Source organism: Xiphias gladius, chromosome 12 (assembly GCF_016859285.1).
Source record: "Xiphias gladius isolate SHS-SW01 ecotype Sanya breed wild chromosome 12, ASM1685928v1, whole genome shotgun sequence".
NCBI lineage: Eukaryota > Metazoa > Chordata > Actinopteri > Istiophoriformes > Xiphiidae > Xiphias > Xiphias gladius.
Genome location: NC_053411.1, coordinates 8007188 through 8027233, shown reverse-complemented (window position 1 = coordinate 8027233; position 20046 = coordinate 8007188). Strand labels below are relative to the sequence as shown.

At 43.3% G+C, this 20046-nt stretch overlaps 3 protein-coding genes across 4 annotated transcripts; 2 read left to right on the top strand and 1 right to left on the bottom strand.

The window, feature by feature from the left end:
* The first annotated feature begins 1182 nt into the window (after positions 1-1182).
* On the top strand, positions 1183-3912 carry rpl34 (ribosomal protein L34). Of its 2 annotated transcripts, none has more exons than XM_040140361.1 (5): positions 1183-1243; positions 1704-1775; positions 1909-2008; positions 3460-3563; positions 3782-3912. In XM_040140361.1, exons 2-5 carry the CDS (start codon positions 1711-1713, stop codon positions 3864-3866), a joined length of 354 nt encoding a protein of 117 aa, XP_039996295.1. In that variant the 5' UTR covers positions 1183-1243; positions 1704-1710; the 3' UTR covers positions 3867-3912. The 2 variants fall into 2 exon arrangements, with proteins under 2 accessions (XP_039996295.1, XP_039996296.1); XM_040140362.1 differs by having other exon boundaries at positions 1204-1332.
* An 825-nt stretch (positions 3913-4737) lies between these two features.
* Positions 4738-6629, top strand: ostc (oligosaccharyltransferase complex subunit). Its single transcript, XM_040140315.1, has 4 exons — positions 4738-4974; positions 5391-5484; positions 5610-5807; positions 5931-6629. Exons 1-4 carry the CDS (start codon positions 4836-4838, stop codon positions 5947-5949), a joined length of 450 nt encoding a protein of 149 aa, XP_039996249.1. The 5' UTR covers positions 4738-4835; the 3' UTR covers positions 5950-6629.
* Positions 6630-7921: 1292 nt separating this feature from the next.
* etnppl (ethanolamine-phosphate phospho-lyase) lies at positions 7922-19373 on the bottom strand. Its single transcript, XM_040141547.1, has 13 exons — positions 19251-19373; positions 18670-18788; positions 18333-18492; positions 16738-16812; positions 16416-16509; positions 14190-14306; positions 12922-13004; positions 12456-12681; positions 12233-12287; positions 10019-10418; positions 8914-9044; positions 8686-8756; positions 7922-8496 (listed from the first exon to the last, which is right to left on the bottom strand). The coding sequence occupies exons 1-13, from the start codon at positions 19307-19309 to the stop codon at positions 8395-8397; spliced, it is 1692 nt and encodes a 563-aa protein (XP_039997481.1). The 5' UTR covers positions 19310-19373; the 3' UTR covers positions 7922-8394.
* Between the last annotated feature and the right edge of the window lie 673 nt (positions 19374-20046).

Below are 20046 nucleotides of genomic sequence, written 5' to 3'. Positions count from 1 at the left end.
CCTGGGCAGCATAAACTCTCAAAAACATGGATGCAGCTAAATACATTTATTAGGGCTCTGGTCCATTTCCATTTGTGCCAGGACACCATGCCAGGAGGTCAGCAAGTACAACAGCGAAACTCTGGAACTTGTGAATGGAAATGGAGGGTGGCCATTGTTAACATTATTGATTATACCTGTACTTATCCTGCTGGGACATGTGAAAATGCACCGTGAAAAAGGCCAATATGTTTTAATTAAGTGCTCATCCACACAGCCTCTCAGCAAAAAGTGTCTCGTGTCCATCGTTACTGCAAAAGGTACTTTTATGTAAAAGGTGTTATTTAAGGGAAATCGAGGACTTTTCCTGACCTGCCCAGGGAGATTCTGTGTTGTTCATACAAAACACAGGAAATAATAGGCTGTCGGCTCGATTTTCGTGGCTGCCACAACCCTCAAGTTGTAGACATTGACCTTGCTGATATAATTGCAAGAAGTTTCCCGGCAGAAAGATTATGTTAGGAAAACCAAAGATTTTTTATTCTTTCAAAAAAGGAAAATAGATAAGAGAGCGGTGAAAAGAGTAAAGTAGGTTACTATAGATGTGTGACAAGTTAAAAGGAAAAACCAACATAAAGTCTCTCGGTAAGGTGTTGTGCGACAATGTGCCGCCAGTACAGCTTCGATGCACCTTGGTGTTGATTCTACAAGTCTCGGGAACTCCAGTGGAGGGATGGGCACCGTGCTTCCGACAGATATTCCCTCACTTGGTGTTTCGTCGATCCTAAATATTCCATAGGTTGTGGCCTGGTGACTGCGAGGGAAGGTTTTTCCTTCAATTAGTCAACCCTCTGTATATTTGCCAGTTGTTTCAAAGAGATTATGGTCATTGTTGATTAGGTATCTATTTTGTTGTTTATCACTTTTTATATCTTTCACGTCATGCTTGTTAGTTGTTCAGATAAAATAGTCAGAGCTTAATTGGTTGAAATCCTTGCTAGGAAATTCCTAGTTCAAAATAAAAGGAAGTTATTGGCTAGGGCTATTTAAAGGGTATTTCATGAATATTAGTTTCTATTTAACAGGCCTATCGTTGCATACCGCATGGCTGGTTTCCTGCTAACCTCAGCATCGGTGTGTAGTAGAAAGCACCCACCAGCAGGGGGCAGATTCCGCAGGCGCAGCAGTCAAACAGCCGGCATGGAGGAACTTTAACCTTTAGCACCCGCCTGGCTCCGTCCTCTTCCGGTTACGGCGACAGCAGGTATGGCGGCTCCTGCCTTCCTCTGAAACATTATGGTTTAATAATCCACTGCAATCCCACGTTTTAGAAGCAAATCTGGTCGATTTAAAGTAAGGATAATACTAAGAACAACTATTTGTTTCTAACTATGTGACAATTACAGTAGTTAGTGGGTTTTGTGGGACATTTTGACAAGCCGTTCCTTGGTACCCAAAAAGGCCGCTGTCTGAACACTGAACTGACTGGTAGAATGGCCGTAGTTATTAACTACGTACATAATTGGCGTTTTTACATATAGTTAAGCTTTATTTAATGATAATCCGAAATAAAACCCTCAACTATATTCGGCAAATGTTGTAATTAGGATTCAGGTTAGTCGTTGTCACAAGCATCCCGAGCCGTATCATCAGTAGCATGGCTAGCAGGTTTAGCATCCTAGCATCATGCTCCCAATTTAACTGAGTATTTTGTCTCTTTGCAGCTTCAAGATGGTGCAGCGCCTGACTTACCGTCGTAGGTTGTCCTACAACACCGCCTCCAACAAAACCAGACTGTGAGTGAGCCTTGGCAATCGACTGTTGATATCAGCTTGTGAAGCTGGAAACACCATCGCAATCTAACGTACAAATGATGAACCAGCTGTGTAACGCACATTTTCACCATGTTCTTCCCGCGTTCCTCCGCAGGTCCCGGACGCCTGGTAACCGTATCGTGTACCTGTACACCAAGAAAGTTGGCAAAGCCCCCAAGTCAGCATGTGGCATCTGCCCAGGAAGACTGCGTGGAGTAAGTACAACCATTGTGTTTTGGCCAAGGGGTCCATGCTTTCCCCAGCATGATGTATATGTGAGGCCGCTGCAGAATTGGTGCATGTTTTTCGAGTATGTGTGGCTCTACTCCTACTGCTCTGTTTAAACATTGGCATCCAGCAACTATATTAGTAGTCAGTTATTACATGGTGGTGGTTCTTTCTGGACTAGGACTCAAGGAAAAACTATCTGATCCCTCAGGAAAGAAATTCACAATCTCTGTTGTTCCTCAGACTGAATTTCTGAATTATAAATTAATATATAACCTAAATTAGTAGTCACCGTTGATTGTGAGTAGGCTCAAAATAAATGAGATGGATGACTCTGCTGCAACCTTTGGATACAAAGGTTCCTGCTTGAATTACTGCTCCATTCTCTACAGAGTCTGTGGGATTTGTCCGGAAGGTTGAACCGTTGTCAGCAAAATGTAAACTAGCAGTATCAGTACACACAAAAACAAGCTAAACATACAAGGGGTCGTTAATCTCTTCCATTCTGCCAGCTTCTTCAATGTTTCTTTATTTGCATAATTTGAACCCTCCAAACTACATTACCGACTCAAGCCTACACAGATGTAGAAGGGTTCTGTGTGATGTCTTCCGTTGCTTTCTTGTGTTTTTTGCATTGCATCCTTAAAGTTAAAGTCTGGAGTAATTTTTTTTGGTGCTGCTGTGGGACTGAAAGCAGCCCAGGTAATCTTAAAAACACTAATGTTCTGCTAACATGGGGATTTGTCAACAGTTACCATTTTAGAGACTGATGGTTACGTTAGTTGTAATGCTAGTTCACACGCTCTAGTTAAACAGTCATTCAGCCAGGACTGGAGTGTTTTTTTTTTTTTTTTTTTTTTAATACAAATTTAAGTTATTTAGACTTACTGGGGGTGAGCTAAAATTTGGAAATTTGTTTGGAAATTGATGTTAAAAGCACACTAGTTGCAACATGGATTGCAAAGAGTAAATCTAGTAGCTGGTGGGACTCAGATGTTGGTTTTTGCAATCCAGTCAAAAACTAGTGTATTAAAAAGTTGATTTCCACACTCTTGGCTCTAAAAAGTGTCACAGAGAAGACCTGTCAAGATAGATGGAGAGCTGCTCATTAGCCTAATAGCGAAAAAGTTCTCATACCTCAACATGTGGCTCGATCATCTACCTATAGTGACAGATGGTCTTTCCCTTTCAGTGGCAGGGCAGGTTGTATAAATCCGTATCTTCCAGGTTGCCTGTACAGCTTGCAACTATGTGATCCACAGTACACTAGCGCAAATGCAGAGTAGCATGTTGGAAACATGTCATTTGTCCATTCTCTTGAGTAGCCAACAATCCAGAAGTAGGTTGTTTTTCAGCATGCAGACTATTGAATTGCTCCGCTACCTGTGTGGGATAACGTTTCTCTGTCCTCATCATGGCTGTGTGCTTTGTATTACAGATTCGGGCTGTTAGACCTCAGGTTCTGATGAGGCTCTCCAAGACCAAGAAGCACGTCAGCAGGGCCTACGGAGGCTCAATGTGCGCCAAGTGTGTGCGTGACAGGTAAGAGAAGCGTTTCTCTTCATCTCCTGACCCTTGCAGAAAAAACTGGAACGAAGTCAGTATATCCCTTGAAGATAGTGACAAGAGCAGTCATTCAAACTTTAGATCGAAAAAGACATAAAAAGGAATAAAACAGAGTGTTCAGTCTCGGATGTGTTGATGCAAGTTTTGAATGGCTAATGCATTTTGTCAATTGTCTCTCTTGCTTCTGTTCTCAGGATCAAGCGTGCTTTCCTGATTGAGGAGCAGAAGATCGTCGTCAAAGTGCTCAAGGCACAGGCACAGAGCCAGAAATCTAAGTAAAATGTGTATTTGTATTGCCACAATAAAAAATTGACAAACAAATCCATTTGCATTGACTTGGTGTATTCCATGAACGGGGGTTTTGATCTTTGAATCTCTTGCATGCCATAAGTTAGGATTTATTGCAGATATGTTGAGCAAGTGCCAAACCTACAATTTGAAAATGGTAGGATTATAAAAAAATTATTCCACTTTGAATCTCATCAGTTTCATGGCACCATTATGTCTTTTGTTGCTCCTCAGAGTGCAAAGAGACTCCAACATTAATAGCGGTTCTCTGGTGCATCATCCTATAACCCACCTAATTTTATGCTCTGATTTGCATTTGGATATTTTGACTTTTAAATCTGCAGCCTGGGGAGAAAGGGACATCGAAGCATGATAAATGCAACTTATTCCCACCATGAAGCAGATGGGCTTTTATCAAGCAGCTGAAGATCAGATGGTACTAGTAATCTGAAAAATGGTTTAACCAGCGTTATGAAACATTTTACGTGTACTTCACTGGACCAAGTCAAAATTCATAGAACTGGGTTAAACTGGGGGACGTATCAGTGTTGTGTTCACACATGAGAAACTGTGTTGACTGCCCTAAGTAAAAGGAAACTGACTGAAGTGACAAGGTGAACTGATTTTCCCAGCGCTTCATTAGGCGTACTGTCGCTTTAATTCTGCGTCAGGTCAGACAATGCCAGTGTTACGGACCAAAGCCGAACGTGTTCAAGCATCAACCTTAAAAGTCAATTTAAATATCGAGAGAAATATTTTTGCTTAAAAATGAACCTCAAATTAAAATCACCTCACAGAATCTATGAATAAAACACTTTGTAGAACGGGCAGAGTGTAGAGGGAAAAAAGAAAACAAACCAAACATGTACTTCCGGGACACGTCAACAAAGTGGCTGCACAGACGGATCTCAGCCGGCGGCAGCAGCTCTACTGCGGCGATAGGCAGTATTTCTACAAACCATGGAGACTTTATACAGCATACCGTTTTCTGTGCTCGAATGTCCGAATATAAAACTGAAGAAACCCTCATGGCTGCACATGCCGTCGGCTATGACTGTGTACGCGGTCGTTATTGTGTCCTACTTTCTCATCACGGGAGGTAAACGAACCTGCTAAGCTAACGTGAATGCCAGACGGCTAGACCGCTTCGCGTGCGGGCTCCCATCAGCATTCCGTCTAATGTCAGTGCTCCTTTTTAATGTGCCTCGACATCGCGTCCGATGTTGTAGGCTGTGGTGTTAAATCGGCTCGCTAGCCTCAGCTGCTTGCGTGTGCGGAAAAATAACGGTGTACGAGAGGGGAGGCTAACTTTCCGGCTAAGCTAGTACCAGGGTCTAACTGAACGCGTCTTTGCTCGCTTGACATGCAGGAGTGAATATTGTCAGTAGTAGTTCAAGATCATTTTCGCAAGTAGGTCTAGTAGTTCTATCAATTGGCCGTTGAGGGAGTTCACACTTGAAGCTGTGTTGTGGCCCGAGCGATGCCTAATCCAAACTCATTTTGTTCACACCACAGGTATCATCTATGATGTTATTGTGGAGCCACCAAGTGTGGGATCAATGACTGATGAGCACGGGCACCAGCGGCCAGTTGCCTTTTTGGCATACAGGTAATGACAGTGGCAACACCATGGGTTTAGGCACCTCCCCAAAAATATCGACACCCTTGAAAGTGATAAAGTAATACGAGTTTTACAGGTAAAGCATAGCTAATGCCGCCACATTCGTTTCCCAGGGTAAATGGCCAGTACATTATGGAGGGACTGGCCTCCAGCTTCCTCTTCACGATGGGAGGTCTGGGCTTTATAATCCTGGACCGCTCCAATGCACCAAACATTCCCAAACTCAACCGCTTCCTGTTGCTCTTCATCGGTTTTGTCAGTGTCCTCCTCAGCTTCTTCATGGCCAGAGTGTTCATGCGCATGAAGCTGCCGTAAGCCTTAACATGTTTCCTACCAAAAAAAAAAGAAGATCTACATGTGAAATTGATGTCATTCATTCAGTGGTTGTAGTTGTTGTGCCACTGTCTCTACTAATGTGTCTTTTGTCTTTCCAGAGGATACCTCATGGGCTGAAGACACAGACGGCACGCTTCAACAAACCGATTCGGGTGGCCAGATGACATTAAATGTGTGGGGTGTGGGGGTTCAGCCCAACAGGAGTTCAGCTAAAATTATGGTGAAACTCTACCTTTGATATAATCAAGAATCATTAAGGACTGAAAGCACTGACCTTGCTGAATAAATTAGACCCGGTCGCACTGACAGTCTCACACTGGCTGTGCCTCATTAGTGTTCAGTGACTTTTTTCCCTCCTCCTCTCTCCTCCAATGTTCCAAACAGAATAGTGTAACAGGTCCTTTGGGACTTTAGCAGACCTCTTCCTTCATGGTTAGATCTAGCAGTAATGCGTTTGGTACTGGCACATCATTAAAATCGCTTTTCTCATGTTTCCTCAACAAAACCAGGAGAACTGTGCGGAAAAAAAAATCAGCTATTTTTCAGTCTACTGAATCTGGGGGAATCTAACATTTAATTCTCATTTCCCTGAGGGTAGCTAGAAGTACTCAGCAGTAGGTGAAGTGTGTCTAAGACGCTGGAGAGGAAAAAGGACAGGAAGTCACTGGACACTTGGGATGGAGTCATTGGGGGGGAGGTCTGAATAATGTACATTTGTGTTAAGTCATTGAGAAAGCCTTGAACCTGTCGCAGTTGCATTTTTTTACGAGGTTGTGAAATAAATCTTCGTTTTCAGAGCTCCTTGCAGTCCTATGTATATATAGTTATAAACACATGTAGCATCTGTTTCTACTGCACAGGTTTAAATCCATGTAACAAGATTAAAACTGGGCAAAGAGTAACATGACTCCAGCCGTTGTAAGGGGATTGTTAGGGAGATGTGGATTCCACATAAGCAGTGTGATTTGACCTCCAGAAGGTGGTGTCATAGCTCCACCAAGTCCAGCAACAAGACAACATTGGACAGTAACGAGAGCCTTTAGAGAGCTTTTAGACACTGTTTTAGAGAAGTTAGTCGTGGTTATCGACCTGAGTGCAAAAATTGTACTGGCTTCTTATGATTATTGGCTTTTAAGTGAATGCCAGAGATTTTAGGGTTGTTCAAGGTCCACATTAGAAATGACTGGCATTACTTGTGTGAAGTTCATCGCACTCATGACACAGTGCTAAGGTTCACAAACAACACATGTCTACAAGCGTCAAACATTGAAGTCCATTGATAGCATAAAGCTCTCACAAAAAAATACACATGTAAATCCACAGACCGCCAGGAGCCTATATAGTATATCCAATTAAATTTTTGTTTGACAGTCTTTCTAAAACTACAACTGCTAATCATCATTACTGAAGCTGTGCCACAGCTGCACTGGAAAATAATCCCTTCATCTTAATTTCCAGTGGCTCTACAAAGTATTCAATTTCCTATATCTTTTCATTTAAGTAAAAACCTTCAGAGAAAAAAAAAAAAAAGTAAAAAACTCAGAAAATTCTACCCGTATAATAAAGAGGTGTTTTGGGATGTTTTCAACTTTTTCCTGGGCTGCGTGTGGGCACTTCCTCCCCACTGTGTGTGTTGAGTGGGTCACTTGCCTCTTGTCAGGTCCCCTCCACATTATGGAGAATAGCCTGGGACTTTGGCCAACTCTGAGTCTCCTGCGACTGAGGAAGACCTTGGTCTTTTACGAACACCCAAAGATGGACTATATCACATGCATTTTTCTCTGGGAAGCAGGGAATGGGCCTCTTTCCCGTCTGAGCACTATTAACATGCAAGTGACAAACTCACAGCTTATGGGAACCACATCCAGCTTCTGTTAAGAACACAGGAACTTTGGTCAATAATTGCAGGCTAATCAAACAGTGTCCATGTCTGCTTGGTTGAGGCAGAGTGGAAAAATATATGCAGTAGACCGGTACTCAGAATGGCTAGTTTTCACTTTCATTATGTTCTACATAATGAAAGCTGACCCTCCTGGAAGGCAGAAGTCAGGGTTAGCATTTCCCTAGTGGATCAACAAAGTATCACATACAGTATTTTATTTAATAGTGTGATCGATTTACCACAAAATGTGCAATGGTTTATACAGGTACTCCAGACTTTCAACAACAGTGGGCAAAGTTCAGAATGAGTAAAGCTGTATTTTAATGCAAAAGCCATATTGAGTCACTATTGCATGTTTTATACACATTTTGATTGATTAAAACCATTATTCCCTGATAATCAGAATAAAAATACACAGTTCATGTAGCATGCTAACTTGCACATTTAAGGGAATTTTTTGCTAAAAAGTAAAGCTATAGACATGCTATGCTGAACAAGTGGCTTGATTCCTTTGTGTAATTAAGAAATATACCTGAGAAGACACATACAGTACATTATTAACAAAAACATTTCATTAGGTTAAATGTCAAAGCACTTTTGCCCCAGAATTCTGTCACTGCCAAAATGTACGTCAGTCATCGGTTCTTTAACTATGGAAAAGAAAGTATTCAAAAGAAGCTTTATGTCTTGAGGCGTTTGGTTTGCTGAGGAACTCCTTCACTGCTTCCTCTGCCGTGTACCAAACCGCTGTGATACTGGTGTCCATTTTCATCAGCAGGCAGCTTGAGATACAATTGTGAACAGATAAAGTTGAAAATCAAAGAAGAAATCCTAGAGAAATCCTTTGCACTTTCTGTGGAAAACCACACGGCTATATCTTATTAATTTGCCCTCTGCGTGCAAAGATGTCATAAAACATGATAACATGTGGTCCAACAACAACAACAAAAAAAGTAGTGAGTCACACTTACCTTTATCTTACTGCATTCGCTCTCCGTGTTCATCCCGTTGGGCAACTTCAAGCCTAATGCTTCCTCGAGTTCTGGAAACACAGAAACAATGACGCGCGTGATTGAGAGCTATTTGAACGAGAGAAGGCTACCATTGTACACCTTGATCGTTTTAAATAATGCACAAGCCAGCGACACCAGCCTAAACCACACCACAGAGAAAAAAAAAAGAAAACGAATGTAAAGTACCCGTGAGAATGTGGTCGATTTTCTCCACCACCAGGTCGGCATCCTCCGTAGTGAAGCACATGGGGGGTTTAAACTTGAGCACATTGCGATGAGGTCCGTCAGCACTAAGAAGGATTTGCTCTTCCTTTAGCCTGGAACAAAATATAAATCATTTTTGCACTCTGTAGCTGTGCACAAGTTTAATTAAGGTAGTTGAGTAACTTAAAATGCCTTTTTTTGACTTGTCGTAGCGGGAAAAAGCCCAGGTGGGACTAAGAACAATAAGGATGGCTCTGCTCCGTGCAAGCGAGCCATGACCGTGAGGCAGCATGCCCAACAGCAGGCACACTTGAATGGATGCCGCCTTAACAAGTGTTAACAATGACATCTGCTCTAACAAAATGTCAGTCAAGATGTCTCCTGTGGGGAAAAAAAAAAAAAGCCTACTGCAGGCAAAACTGTTACGTGAATTTCTTCGAGTTGATATTGGGCCTTAATCAAATCAGTCCGTCTGTGGGAGTTCTGTGACAATAATATTCTGTAAAATCTTGAGGTAATTCTTTTTAAAAATGATGTCTATTTTTTAGACATCATTTCCCAGGCAATCCACCGTTGGGATTTCATGAATAAACACACCTTTCAGCCAGACCGCAAGAAGTAATTAGCAGTTGTAAAGTTCAGCTCAGGTTGTTTGAGGTCATGATAATAATTACAAGTGGTACAATATGCAGCATATTGATTTCGAAGGCTGCACATGAAATGGCTTCTGTAAATGAAATATCACTAGTAGACTACAAGGAGGAGGATATATAATGAGCTCTCACTATCATATATCGTACACAAAAGTGCATGTGATGCAGTTTTTACTATCTCACTTCATGATTCTGCAAATTGATAAACCCTCTGTGCGATATGAGATGAGTGTTCTTCAAAGCTATCATAGCTTTGTGTTTGGGATATCGCCTGTTTGTTGTAAAGCATAACTGTGGAAGCATAACTGCAGTTTTCACCGCAGAGAATGGAGAATGGTGCTGAGCAAAAGCCTCTTTTGGTTAAAATGCTGCATAATATGGTATTTGTAATTACTACTCTGATGTCAAACTTTAATCTGACTTCTCACACTTACTTATATATGACTTCTTGAGCCTCTGCTGTAGCAGGAGTGAGCTTCAACCTGTCCCTCACGAGCTCCACCCCAACAAAGAGGCCACGACCCCTGCATGGTGAGACACCGTTTGGTTTAGTGATCTCTGTCAAACACCAAGAAAATCCTATGCACATCTGCCTACTTCTCAGAAATGATATAATTGCACAGGAAGTCATTTGGAATTTGTGTTTTTTCTTTCCAAAACATTTTTCTGGATTGTGATAATATGTACCAAAAATTAACCCTGTTATGTTAAAATTGACCACTTTATCATTGCAATATTTATCTTTACAAAAGTAGCAGGTTTTAAGTTTGTTAAAATTTAGTGGCGGCTGTGAGTACAACGTAAATATGTGACAGAATCGTTCACAATGTTTCACTGACAGTCACTGGGAAGCGCAGTGCAATGCCCCACTGGAAGAACAGCTGAAGCCAGTAATACTGTATGTTTCACTGTCAAGTCGCTGAATTACATGTTGGTCCAGGACTGACAGGAACATGACTTACAAATATTCTGGTATTAAAAACTCTGGTCAGATATAGTCAGCGGTGTTCTAGATCAGCTTTACAGGACATGCACAAAACCAATTAGCTGTTGCTCATGCTGTAAATGTGTGTGTGTGTGTGTGCACGCGTGTGTGTGTATGGCTGCGCCTGTGTGTGTGTGTGTGTGTGTGTGTGTGTGTGTGTGTGTGTGTGTGTGTGTGTGTGTGTGTGTGTGTGTGTGTGTGTGTGTGTGTGTGTGTGTGTGTGTGTGTGTGTGTGTGTGTGTGTGTGTGTGTGTGTGTGTGTGTGTGTGTGTGTGTGTGTGTGTGTGTGTGTGTGTGTGTGTGTGTGTGTGTGTGTGTGTGTGTGTGTGTGTGTGTGTGTGTGTGTGTGTGTGTGTGTGTGTGTGTGTGTGTGTGTGTGTGTGTGTGTGTGTGTGTGTGTGTGTGTGTGTGTGTGTGTGTGTGTGTGTGTGTGTGTGTGTGTGTGTGTGTGTGTGTGTGTGTGTGTGTGTGTGTGTGTGTGTGTGTGTGTGTGTGTGTGTGTGTGTGTGTGTGTGTGTGTGTGTGTGTGTGTGTGTGTGTGTGTGTGTGTGTGTGTGTGTGTGTGTGTGTGTGTGTGTGTGTGTGTGTGTGTGTGTGTGTGTGTGTGTGTGTGTGTGTGTGTGTGTGTGTGTGTGTGTGTGTGTGTGTGTGTGTGTGTGTGTGTGTGTGTGTGTGTGTGTGTGTGTGTGTGTGTGTGTGTGTGTGTGTGTGTGTGTGTGTGTGTGTGTGTGTGTGTGTGTGTGTGTGTGTGTGTGTGTGTGTGTGTGTGTGTGTGTGTGTGTGTGTGTGTGTGTGTGTGTGTGTGTGTGTGTGTGTGTGTGTGTGTGTGTGTGTGTGTGTGTGTGTGTGTGTGTGTGTGTGTGTGTGTGTGTGTGTGTGTGTGTGTGTGTGTGTGTGTGTGTGTGTGTGTGTGTGTGTGTGTGTGTGTGTGTGTGTGTGTGTGTGTGTGTGTGTGTGTGTGTGTGTGTGTGTGTGTGTGTGTGTGTGTGTGTGTGTGTGTGTGTGTGTGTGTGTGTGTGTGTGTGTGTGTGTGTGTGTGTGTGTGTGTGTGTGTGTGTGTGTGTGTGTGTGTGTGTGTGTGTGTGTGTGTGTGTGTGTGTGTGTGTGTGTGTGTGTGTGTGTGTGTGTGTGTGTGTGTGTGTGTGTGTGTGTGTGTGTGTGTGTGTGTGTGTGTGTGTGTGTGTGTGTGTGTGTGTGTGTGTGTGTGTGTGTGTGTGTGTGTGTGTGTGTGTGTGTGTGTGTGTGTGTGTGTGTGTGTGTGTGTGTGTGAGTGAGTGAGTGAGTGAGTGAGTGTGTGTGTGTGTGTGTGTGTGTGTGTGTGTGTGTGTGTGTGTGTGCATTATGTATACTGAGAACCAGACCAAAAAGTAGTTTCATGTATGAAATATATTACAAACTTCCATTATCGTAGAGTCAGCATAGTGTTTTTTGTGTTTAACTGATGACATGTCGAAAGACAAATTCTCCAACACACTCAACTACTGTACGTGACTGAAAATACATTCAATATGACGTAAGAGAAGTCCTGTTTTTCTCTTTCACAGTAAATAACTGTAATCTGAATCTGTAAATGAAAAAAAAAGAAAAAAAAAGAGCTGGCTTGAACAGTATGTTTTTTCCCCCCTTAATGTGAAAAACAGATGTGTCGATACGTTTTGCAAACATGGACTGGAACTTAATGTCAAAGATGAGGCCAGGTCAGTGCCATTTCCGGTCAACTTGGGAGAGAAAGCAAAGGTCATAAAATGTGTCCTCCATAGTCTGCCTTGGGTATTTGACAATTCTCATAATTCTTTGAAATAACAATTTAAAAAACGTAACTAAAAAATGATTTTTTTCTTGTAATCCTTGCATCAAACTTATACATTTCAGTTTAGTGCTCTTACTGTATTGAAATACTCCATTCCAGATGACATGAAGGCCTCTGCCACCTCTTTGGTCGTCACCACGCACGACATGGGGTGACCGTTGCCAATGGGCTTTCCCATGGTGACGATGTCAGGCACAAAGTCCTCTCCCTGAAGCTGGAAGGCCCAGAAGTGAGTGCCAACACGCCCGAAGCCCACTTGGACCTCATCAGCGATGAAAACGCCCCCTGCCTTATGGACATGTCTGTGGGGGGACAGCAAAATTTGTGAGCTTTTTTTAATTGCTTCAAGCATTTTTTTTGCAGTATGCATAACCATCTACACGTTTAACGCACTTTGCCGTCAGTTAATTCTTGTCAGAATGACAGACGTCCAATAGTTTGTGCTTGTGAGCTGAGTCTGAACTGTAAAAAAGTTTAAAAACCACTGCGAGGCACTAAGTGTGTACATGAATGAATCCACCTGCCATCTCTTGGGTACATACTCTGCCACTTGCTGGAAGTAGCCCACGGGGGGAATGACCTGCCCGCCACAACTCTGCAATGACTCGGCAATAAAAGCAGCAATCTGTACAAGGGAAAGACATATCAGGTCGAATCGGTCTAAAGCCAGACTGACAAAACTGGACAAGAGGAGGAGGAGTCCTGGCATCTTTGACTTGTAGATCTCCCTCTGTCATAAGTGTTGTGTCAGTTTTCAGCTGGAGGCGGACAAACAGAGAGGCAATCATGTAATGCTTGGACAGAATGTTACTGTAGTTCACTGTGGGGAAAGAGGAAAATCTCTTGGCAGTGTATTCAGTTGAAGAAAAAAAAAACAAAAAAACAGTTGTATATTTTGTAAGATCAGCATATTTAATAACATACATGTACTGTATCTCTCCATGTGTTACTGTACTCCTTTTTTAAATTTTGCTTTCCTCCTGTAGACGCACATCTGCAAAACCATCCATTACAAACTGCCAGATGTGTTCTGTATAATCTCCGGGCTGACATCACGTCCCGCTCACCACCGGATGCGCAGACACACCCTCGGATTGTGCTTTTAAACACTGGATTAAAGGCCAACAAGTTTGGACACAGAGAGTCCCCTACACATGTTCCTGTGATCTGGGCTTTGACCCTAAAAGCCAGAGTCCTTGGCCTGAACCTGAGAATTGTGAGAAAAAGTGACATAGGAGATAGAGGGGGAAAAAGGAGAGGTGGAAAATCAAATGAGCACCCATACATAAAATAAAAAAATAACAGGGGGGTAACAAGGAAACTGCCTTGGAAGTCCAGATTGAAAGAAATATTTTACTGTAGATACACAGTATAAACAAACTGCCGTCTAGAGGTCATACTTGAGTGAATTTGACATTTAAAATCTTAAAATCAAGCATTCTAACTTTATTGTGATGTTTTTGTCTGACGTTTTTTACTTTTCTACAAAAAGCACTTGAAGGACTAGACCAGGTTTTGTGGATATTGGATCCCTGATCGACTTAAATCATACAGCACATACTGCATTACGGTAGAAACGCTTCCACAATCATCTCCCGTGTCTTTGCTCTATATCTCCATCCTATGCGCACACTAACGCATTGGCATACCAATTTTATCACATCGCACGAGACTTTTTGTGATCCAGCGCCATTTCCTGAGAAGAAAACGAGTTGCGTTAAACACATTCCTGCGCTTATACCTGCAGCGTAAGGTTGAACTCGCTTCAGGTGACATCTGATAACACAACAACATTAGACACAGGCTGTACCTTGCCTCCTTTCTCATGGACGTTGTCTATTATATCTTTGACTTCACATGCATATGCCGTCGCAGGATCAGGATGGTCTGCTCTGTATTTGCCTCTGTACACGTCTGGGCTTGGCGCCTGTTTAGGAGGCAAGAAGTTGAGATGATTACTAAAGCAGATTCATGGACCAAGGCTGCATCCCAGTTCTGTATTGTGCGGGGCTTTCACAACGGAAAAAAGGAACCAAAAAAAACATTAACAAAGGGTCAGTGCTTGTGTTGCATTTTCTGGATACTTGACAGTAGTGTTGATGCACACTTTTGTTCCAAAATGCAATGCATGATGGAAACGGAGGAGCCACTCACAGCCGTACAGCTCCAGCAAAACAACAAAATTAGCCATTTGAATCATCTGCTTTTCGTTACATTTCCGAATTTGATATTTGTTGTAGCTTTACAAAATGTGATGATTACTATTTATTAACACGAAAGATGAGTGCCAGCAGTCAAAGTGCGTTAAATCCTTGAAAAATGACCAAAACAGTACACTAGGAGGATCAGTGCACATATATTTTCCTGGTAATATATCTCTCGGAATTGGACGGGAACACAGCTCATGTTTCTCCAGTGACTGTAGCAATGGAGTAGATGGTGCTTTGGGTCAATTTTGAACATGCAAAACGTTCCTAAAAACCGCACAAAAGTATGAGTTTGTTCTGACTCGAGTGCCCTACGAAATTAAACAGCCTTTGATTTGACATGCAAAATCTTACCAGCCTAAGATCTGGCTAAAAATATTCAATTGTTCTCACATAGTGGGGTTTTTTTTGTGGAGTTAGAATGTAACAGTACTCCCTCTTACTGAGCTCTCTTGGGAGTTTATGCTTTATATTCTGGTCCAGCTTATGTTGAAACGCTGGGCTATAATTGTCCACCCAGGCTCGTGCGCATCTGAAGAGTCACGCGAGCACACGCGGTAAACACACACAGCTGTCTTCAGAGCTGCCAGGCTAATTTGGTGAGAATTTTGTTATCTCTTTGTGAAGGGGTAAGCGGAGACCTCAGTGACAAAACTCTAAACCCACAGCTTGATTCCTTAGTGTCTATGATCATGAATAAAACATGCAGGCTGGCGAAACTGACTGAACTGCCCCACCTTTGGCATGTAACACACTAGGGCTGGGTATTTCACAAGCTGCCGAGTCAAACTACACCAGTTATAACAAGGGGCATCCAGTGTAGTTTTAGCTTCTCTTGTCGCAGATTTTGTTCACTACAGGGTTTCTGTGGTATTCTCAAGTGAGCTTATGGTGACAAAACCTCTTCAAAGTCATACGGTTTGTTTAAATTTAGAGGCGTAAATTTAGTTGTCAAATAAAATCGAGGGTGAAACAAGGGGTCCAATAATTTAGTATTGCAGTTACATGAAGTTGGGGGCCTTTTCCTGCTGGTTAAATGCTCTCATCTCACAAACTCCATGCTCCCAATAGACAGTATAAGGCAGGTTTTCTGTCAAATATTCAGTGTCAAGCCAAACTTCAAATATGCCCTGATGGCATCATTAAGGGGCTAAAATTCTGATCAATATTTTAAACGGTGAACTCTCCCTGAAACTGTCAAATCTAAGGTTTCCGTGAAACAAGACATTATTATTTAGGTGTTGTAATGCCTGAACATTGTATTACTAACAAAAAATATGTGGCGTCCCATGCCGATTGATCACACGCCTAATCGCAAAATAGAAGCTAATTTTCTTACAATGAGGGCATTATCTGAATACTGACATTGCAATGTTGGAGTTGTAACGCTACTGATTCAAAAAAAAAAAAGGCGGTTGGAAAAGTAGAGCAAGAATCCCGATCATTGCTGACTCCATGCAGGTTTAGCGCAGATCCAGGCCAAAGCATCCTGTTCTGTCTCATTCCGTACGAAAAATGTATAAGGAGAATTGCTCAGACTGCGCAGTGAGCGGTGTGCTCCACATTTTGTAACTAAAAAACAATAGAAACTAACATGGTTGTGCAGCGGCTGCTTTGGCTACATCTCGCCCTGCCAGATTTGTAGAATGAAGTACTTGCAGTTCACGCGTCCGTCTGCTTACTGCCACTCCATTTCTGGCCACACACGAAACACTTGGGTCCACGTGCATGGACGGTGTGAATACTCAGTGGCCTGCCAAAAGCCCAGCGGAGCAGGTTGAGTCATGGCGTTCTAATAGTGTGCAGACAGGGAGGGAAAGAGCACTCACCACATGGACAAATTGATTCTGCTCAGCGTCTGACAGCTGGTGGAACTTATACGGACTGATGTCAATGAGCGATGAGACGTGGCCGTGGTAAGCACTGCAAACAAGGAAAACGCAGGTCATGGACCAAATCACTCAGTTCTAACAACTGCAACAGCACGTGTACTATTACAATTACTACTAAAACACTGATACATGATGAGTGCATCATAATAGAAAGTGACAAAAATAAAGAGGACTTTCACCCCTCGTTATCATTTGTATACTTTGCTCGTCTGGCACAGCACCAGGTGTTTTCGAGCAATGACCCGGCAGCAGCGCTTACCTTTCCAACGTGATGATGTCTTTGTGGCCTCTGTACTGCCTTGCTAGTCGAAGGGCCAGGTCATTGGCTTCAGAGCTGAGGTTCAAAAGGGGGCAAAGGGTTACTTTGAGTTACTCAGTCACCACAAAGCACACAGCTGAAGCCGCGGATATCACAGAAACCGCTTCCGAAACAGTTTAAGGGCACATGAGGTGACACCGATTTATTAATACTGGCAATTAAATTAGAGTTAGAAGCTGAACTTTTCAAGACATCGTTTCTGCAATTTTAGACCCTGAAAACATATTTTCTTTAGGTTGTTCTCAAAATATTGTAACATCTTTGTCGACTCCGCAGGAGCTGAGCTTCAGCTGATTAATACTACTACGATTCCGTCCTGCTCTTTTTGCCCAAACTGTGCATTATTTCTATGATAACTTGTGAATTAAAAGGCTACGTCCACCTCTGGCACATTGACGAGATCGCTCCCGCTACCACTTTGTACCAGCATTGACGACGGCTGACAAAGCCTTGTGCTCCAGGTCTGTCCCCAAGCCGGTTGGGTTGGGTTGGGTTGGGTTGGGTTGGGTTGAGGTCAGGGCTCTGTGCAGGCCAATCATGTTCTTCCGCAACGCATGTGGCAAATCATTACTTTATGGACCTGGCTTTGTCCATGGGGAAATTGTCACGTTTAAAGAGAAAAGGTCCTTCCCCAAACTGTTGCCAAAAAAGTTGAAAGTACAATATCGTCTAAAATGTTGTTGTTTGCTGTAGCCTGGAGATTTCTCTGAAATACACAGACGTATCTGGAGCGCGTCTAGATACTTTCTGGCCGTACAGTGTATGCTTTCCCCCCTTGTCTTCAGTGTGTAATCACAATGCAGTTTCGCGCACACCTTTCGAAAAAACCTTTGCTTCGTTTTGTCGGGTTTATAACTTCTCTAAAGGCATAAATATTGAGTGTATGTGGATCATTATGTATAAGATTATTACCCTAGACCAGATAATTCGTGTTCACAGCGCAGAACTGCAGCCAGTGGTGTCAATAAGTAACCGCGGACTGGTCCACCTTGGTGAGGGGCACCATTAGCATGTCTGTGTCAAGGCTAAGAACGCTGGATATGCACTATATTCTGCTCTTTTGTTTGGAGGTCTAGACACAACCCAGCCATACTGATGTAGGACCTTCCCTTTCTGCTTTCAAGTCACCCTTCAAGGTTCTGACGTTAGCCTCGATAGCAGACTTGAAAATCCGGATGAGCAGAAAGACCGCAGCAAGCTAGTTGTTTTTCCCTAGATTACAGCGAGCCTGACAGCCGTACAGGTTTGAACTATACCCTTTTATCTCACAACGTGCGTTGAATTGTGCTTTGGAGCCACCTTTATGGCTCCCTTTGCGGATAGTCCACCTCAGACTACAGTTCAGTAGATAGGACACCTGAATCAAAAGGTTCATTGCATCAGTCAGTCAATTCGCCACCAGCAGCACTTTTAATATCTGTACTGTTCCTTTACTAAACCCCTCACTGATCCACATCCGAAAAGGAATGTCCGGCTAATCTTCCTTTAAGTTGTTTTTTTCTTGTTTTGAGGAGTGCCGGAAAATGCAGACGTACCCCGAGTTGACGAAGTAGCACACGGACAGCTTGTCAGGCAGCGTGGCCTGCAGCCTCTGGGCATAGAGCACTAGGTTGTCATGTAAGAAACGAGAGTTGGTGTTGAGCAGTTCCATCTGCTGCGCCCCCGCCTTCACCACATCTGGGTGACAGTGGCCCACTGAGAGATGGAGGAAAGGAGAGTGCACAGGATTAGAACTGGCCCCAGTTTACATGCATGGGAGAGAAAACAGCTCCCCCGTGTTCTCAATTTATTCCGTTTTTGATGGAGAAGATGATAGAAAAAGGGGCACATAAAACGAAATCCGCATATGGGTGTGTGCATATTTGTGTTTACCATGAGCCACGTTGTTGATGCAATCCAAGTAGCGCTGTCCTTTTTCATCATACATGTACTGGCCCCGGGCCTGCACGATCTTGATAGGGTCATGGGTGAAGAAGATCTTACAAGACGGCCTGCAGAGGAGCTAAAATCAATACCGGCGTGCGTCCAAACGCGTGCCCCTGGCTCCGGTTTTAACGCTTTTTCTCGGCTGCATAGTGGTAATGAAATGATACGAGGATGTCGGGGGGGGCTCAAGGGCACAACGGGACAGTTCGCACTGTGAGACATTACAACGCCAACAAGTGAAGTACTAACGCAGCTTAGAGACGGATCATGACGAAGTACATCAAGTAAAAAACGTCTGAGAAAGCTACAAATGTATTAACCAATTTTAAAAAAGGCGACACACATCGCCTAAATAGTATTTGCTTTCTTGCGGAAGAAAGTCTTGAAATTTCGGCGTGAAGCCATTTGGTAACTGTGTCTAGACGAAACACTTCGGCCAGGTTTGGCCGGAGCGCGATCCGCGCGACCTAACGAGTGTCATTCCTATCGGGGACCCTCGCGGCGTAAACATGGGTCACTCGTCTCACCCGATGTGCTTCTTCCTCAGGTCAATCGTCTTGCTCTTCTCGAGTCGCTCCGCAGACATCCCGAGGTCGTTCGGCGCCCGTCCCTCCACGCGGACTGGAAGATGATGGGCCACATCTGCTCGAGCGGGGAAGAGGAGGGGAAAAAAAAAAAAAAAAACCGAAACCGGCTTTATATTAAAACGCGCGTGCTCAGAGACAGACGCTCGAGAGCACTTGCGAAACGACGACGGCGCCGCGGCTCGCGCGGCTCTCTCGTGCTGCCACCTAGGCGGCACTCTGCAGCCGTGACAACGGGAAGGCGCCTCGCGGACAGTGACGCGTAAAGGTATTCGCACGGGGCGGGGCCTACGGGCCAATCCAGTACCTGTTCCGCAGCTGTCGGAGAAGTAGGCCTACACACACGGCGTCGCTTCAAGTTTTGGAATTTACATCCACTCGAGCACCGTTTTGAGGTCCCCGTGCTTTGGCGTTTTCTGACAATTTCCACTCATGCGCCACAGGTTACTAACAGGTCACTTTACAATTATATAACCAAAATAAAAAAAAGCAAGCGCGATTACAGATTAAATAACCGAGCACTATATATATAAAATGAGCTCCATTTCCACCAGCTGCAATACTACAATGCTGCTTACTTGTTAATGCATGAGTAATAATAATCCAACAACATGTAATAATATAACACTGACAACGTTAGTTTTTCTGCGGTACTTTTACTTTTGCTGACTATTCTTCTTACGACCGGAGCAAACATTCTGAGTGCAGGACTTTAAGCCGAAGGATCAAAAATACTCCA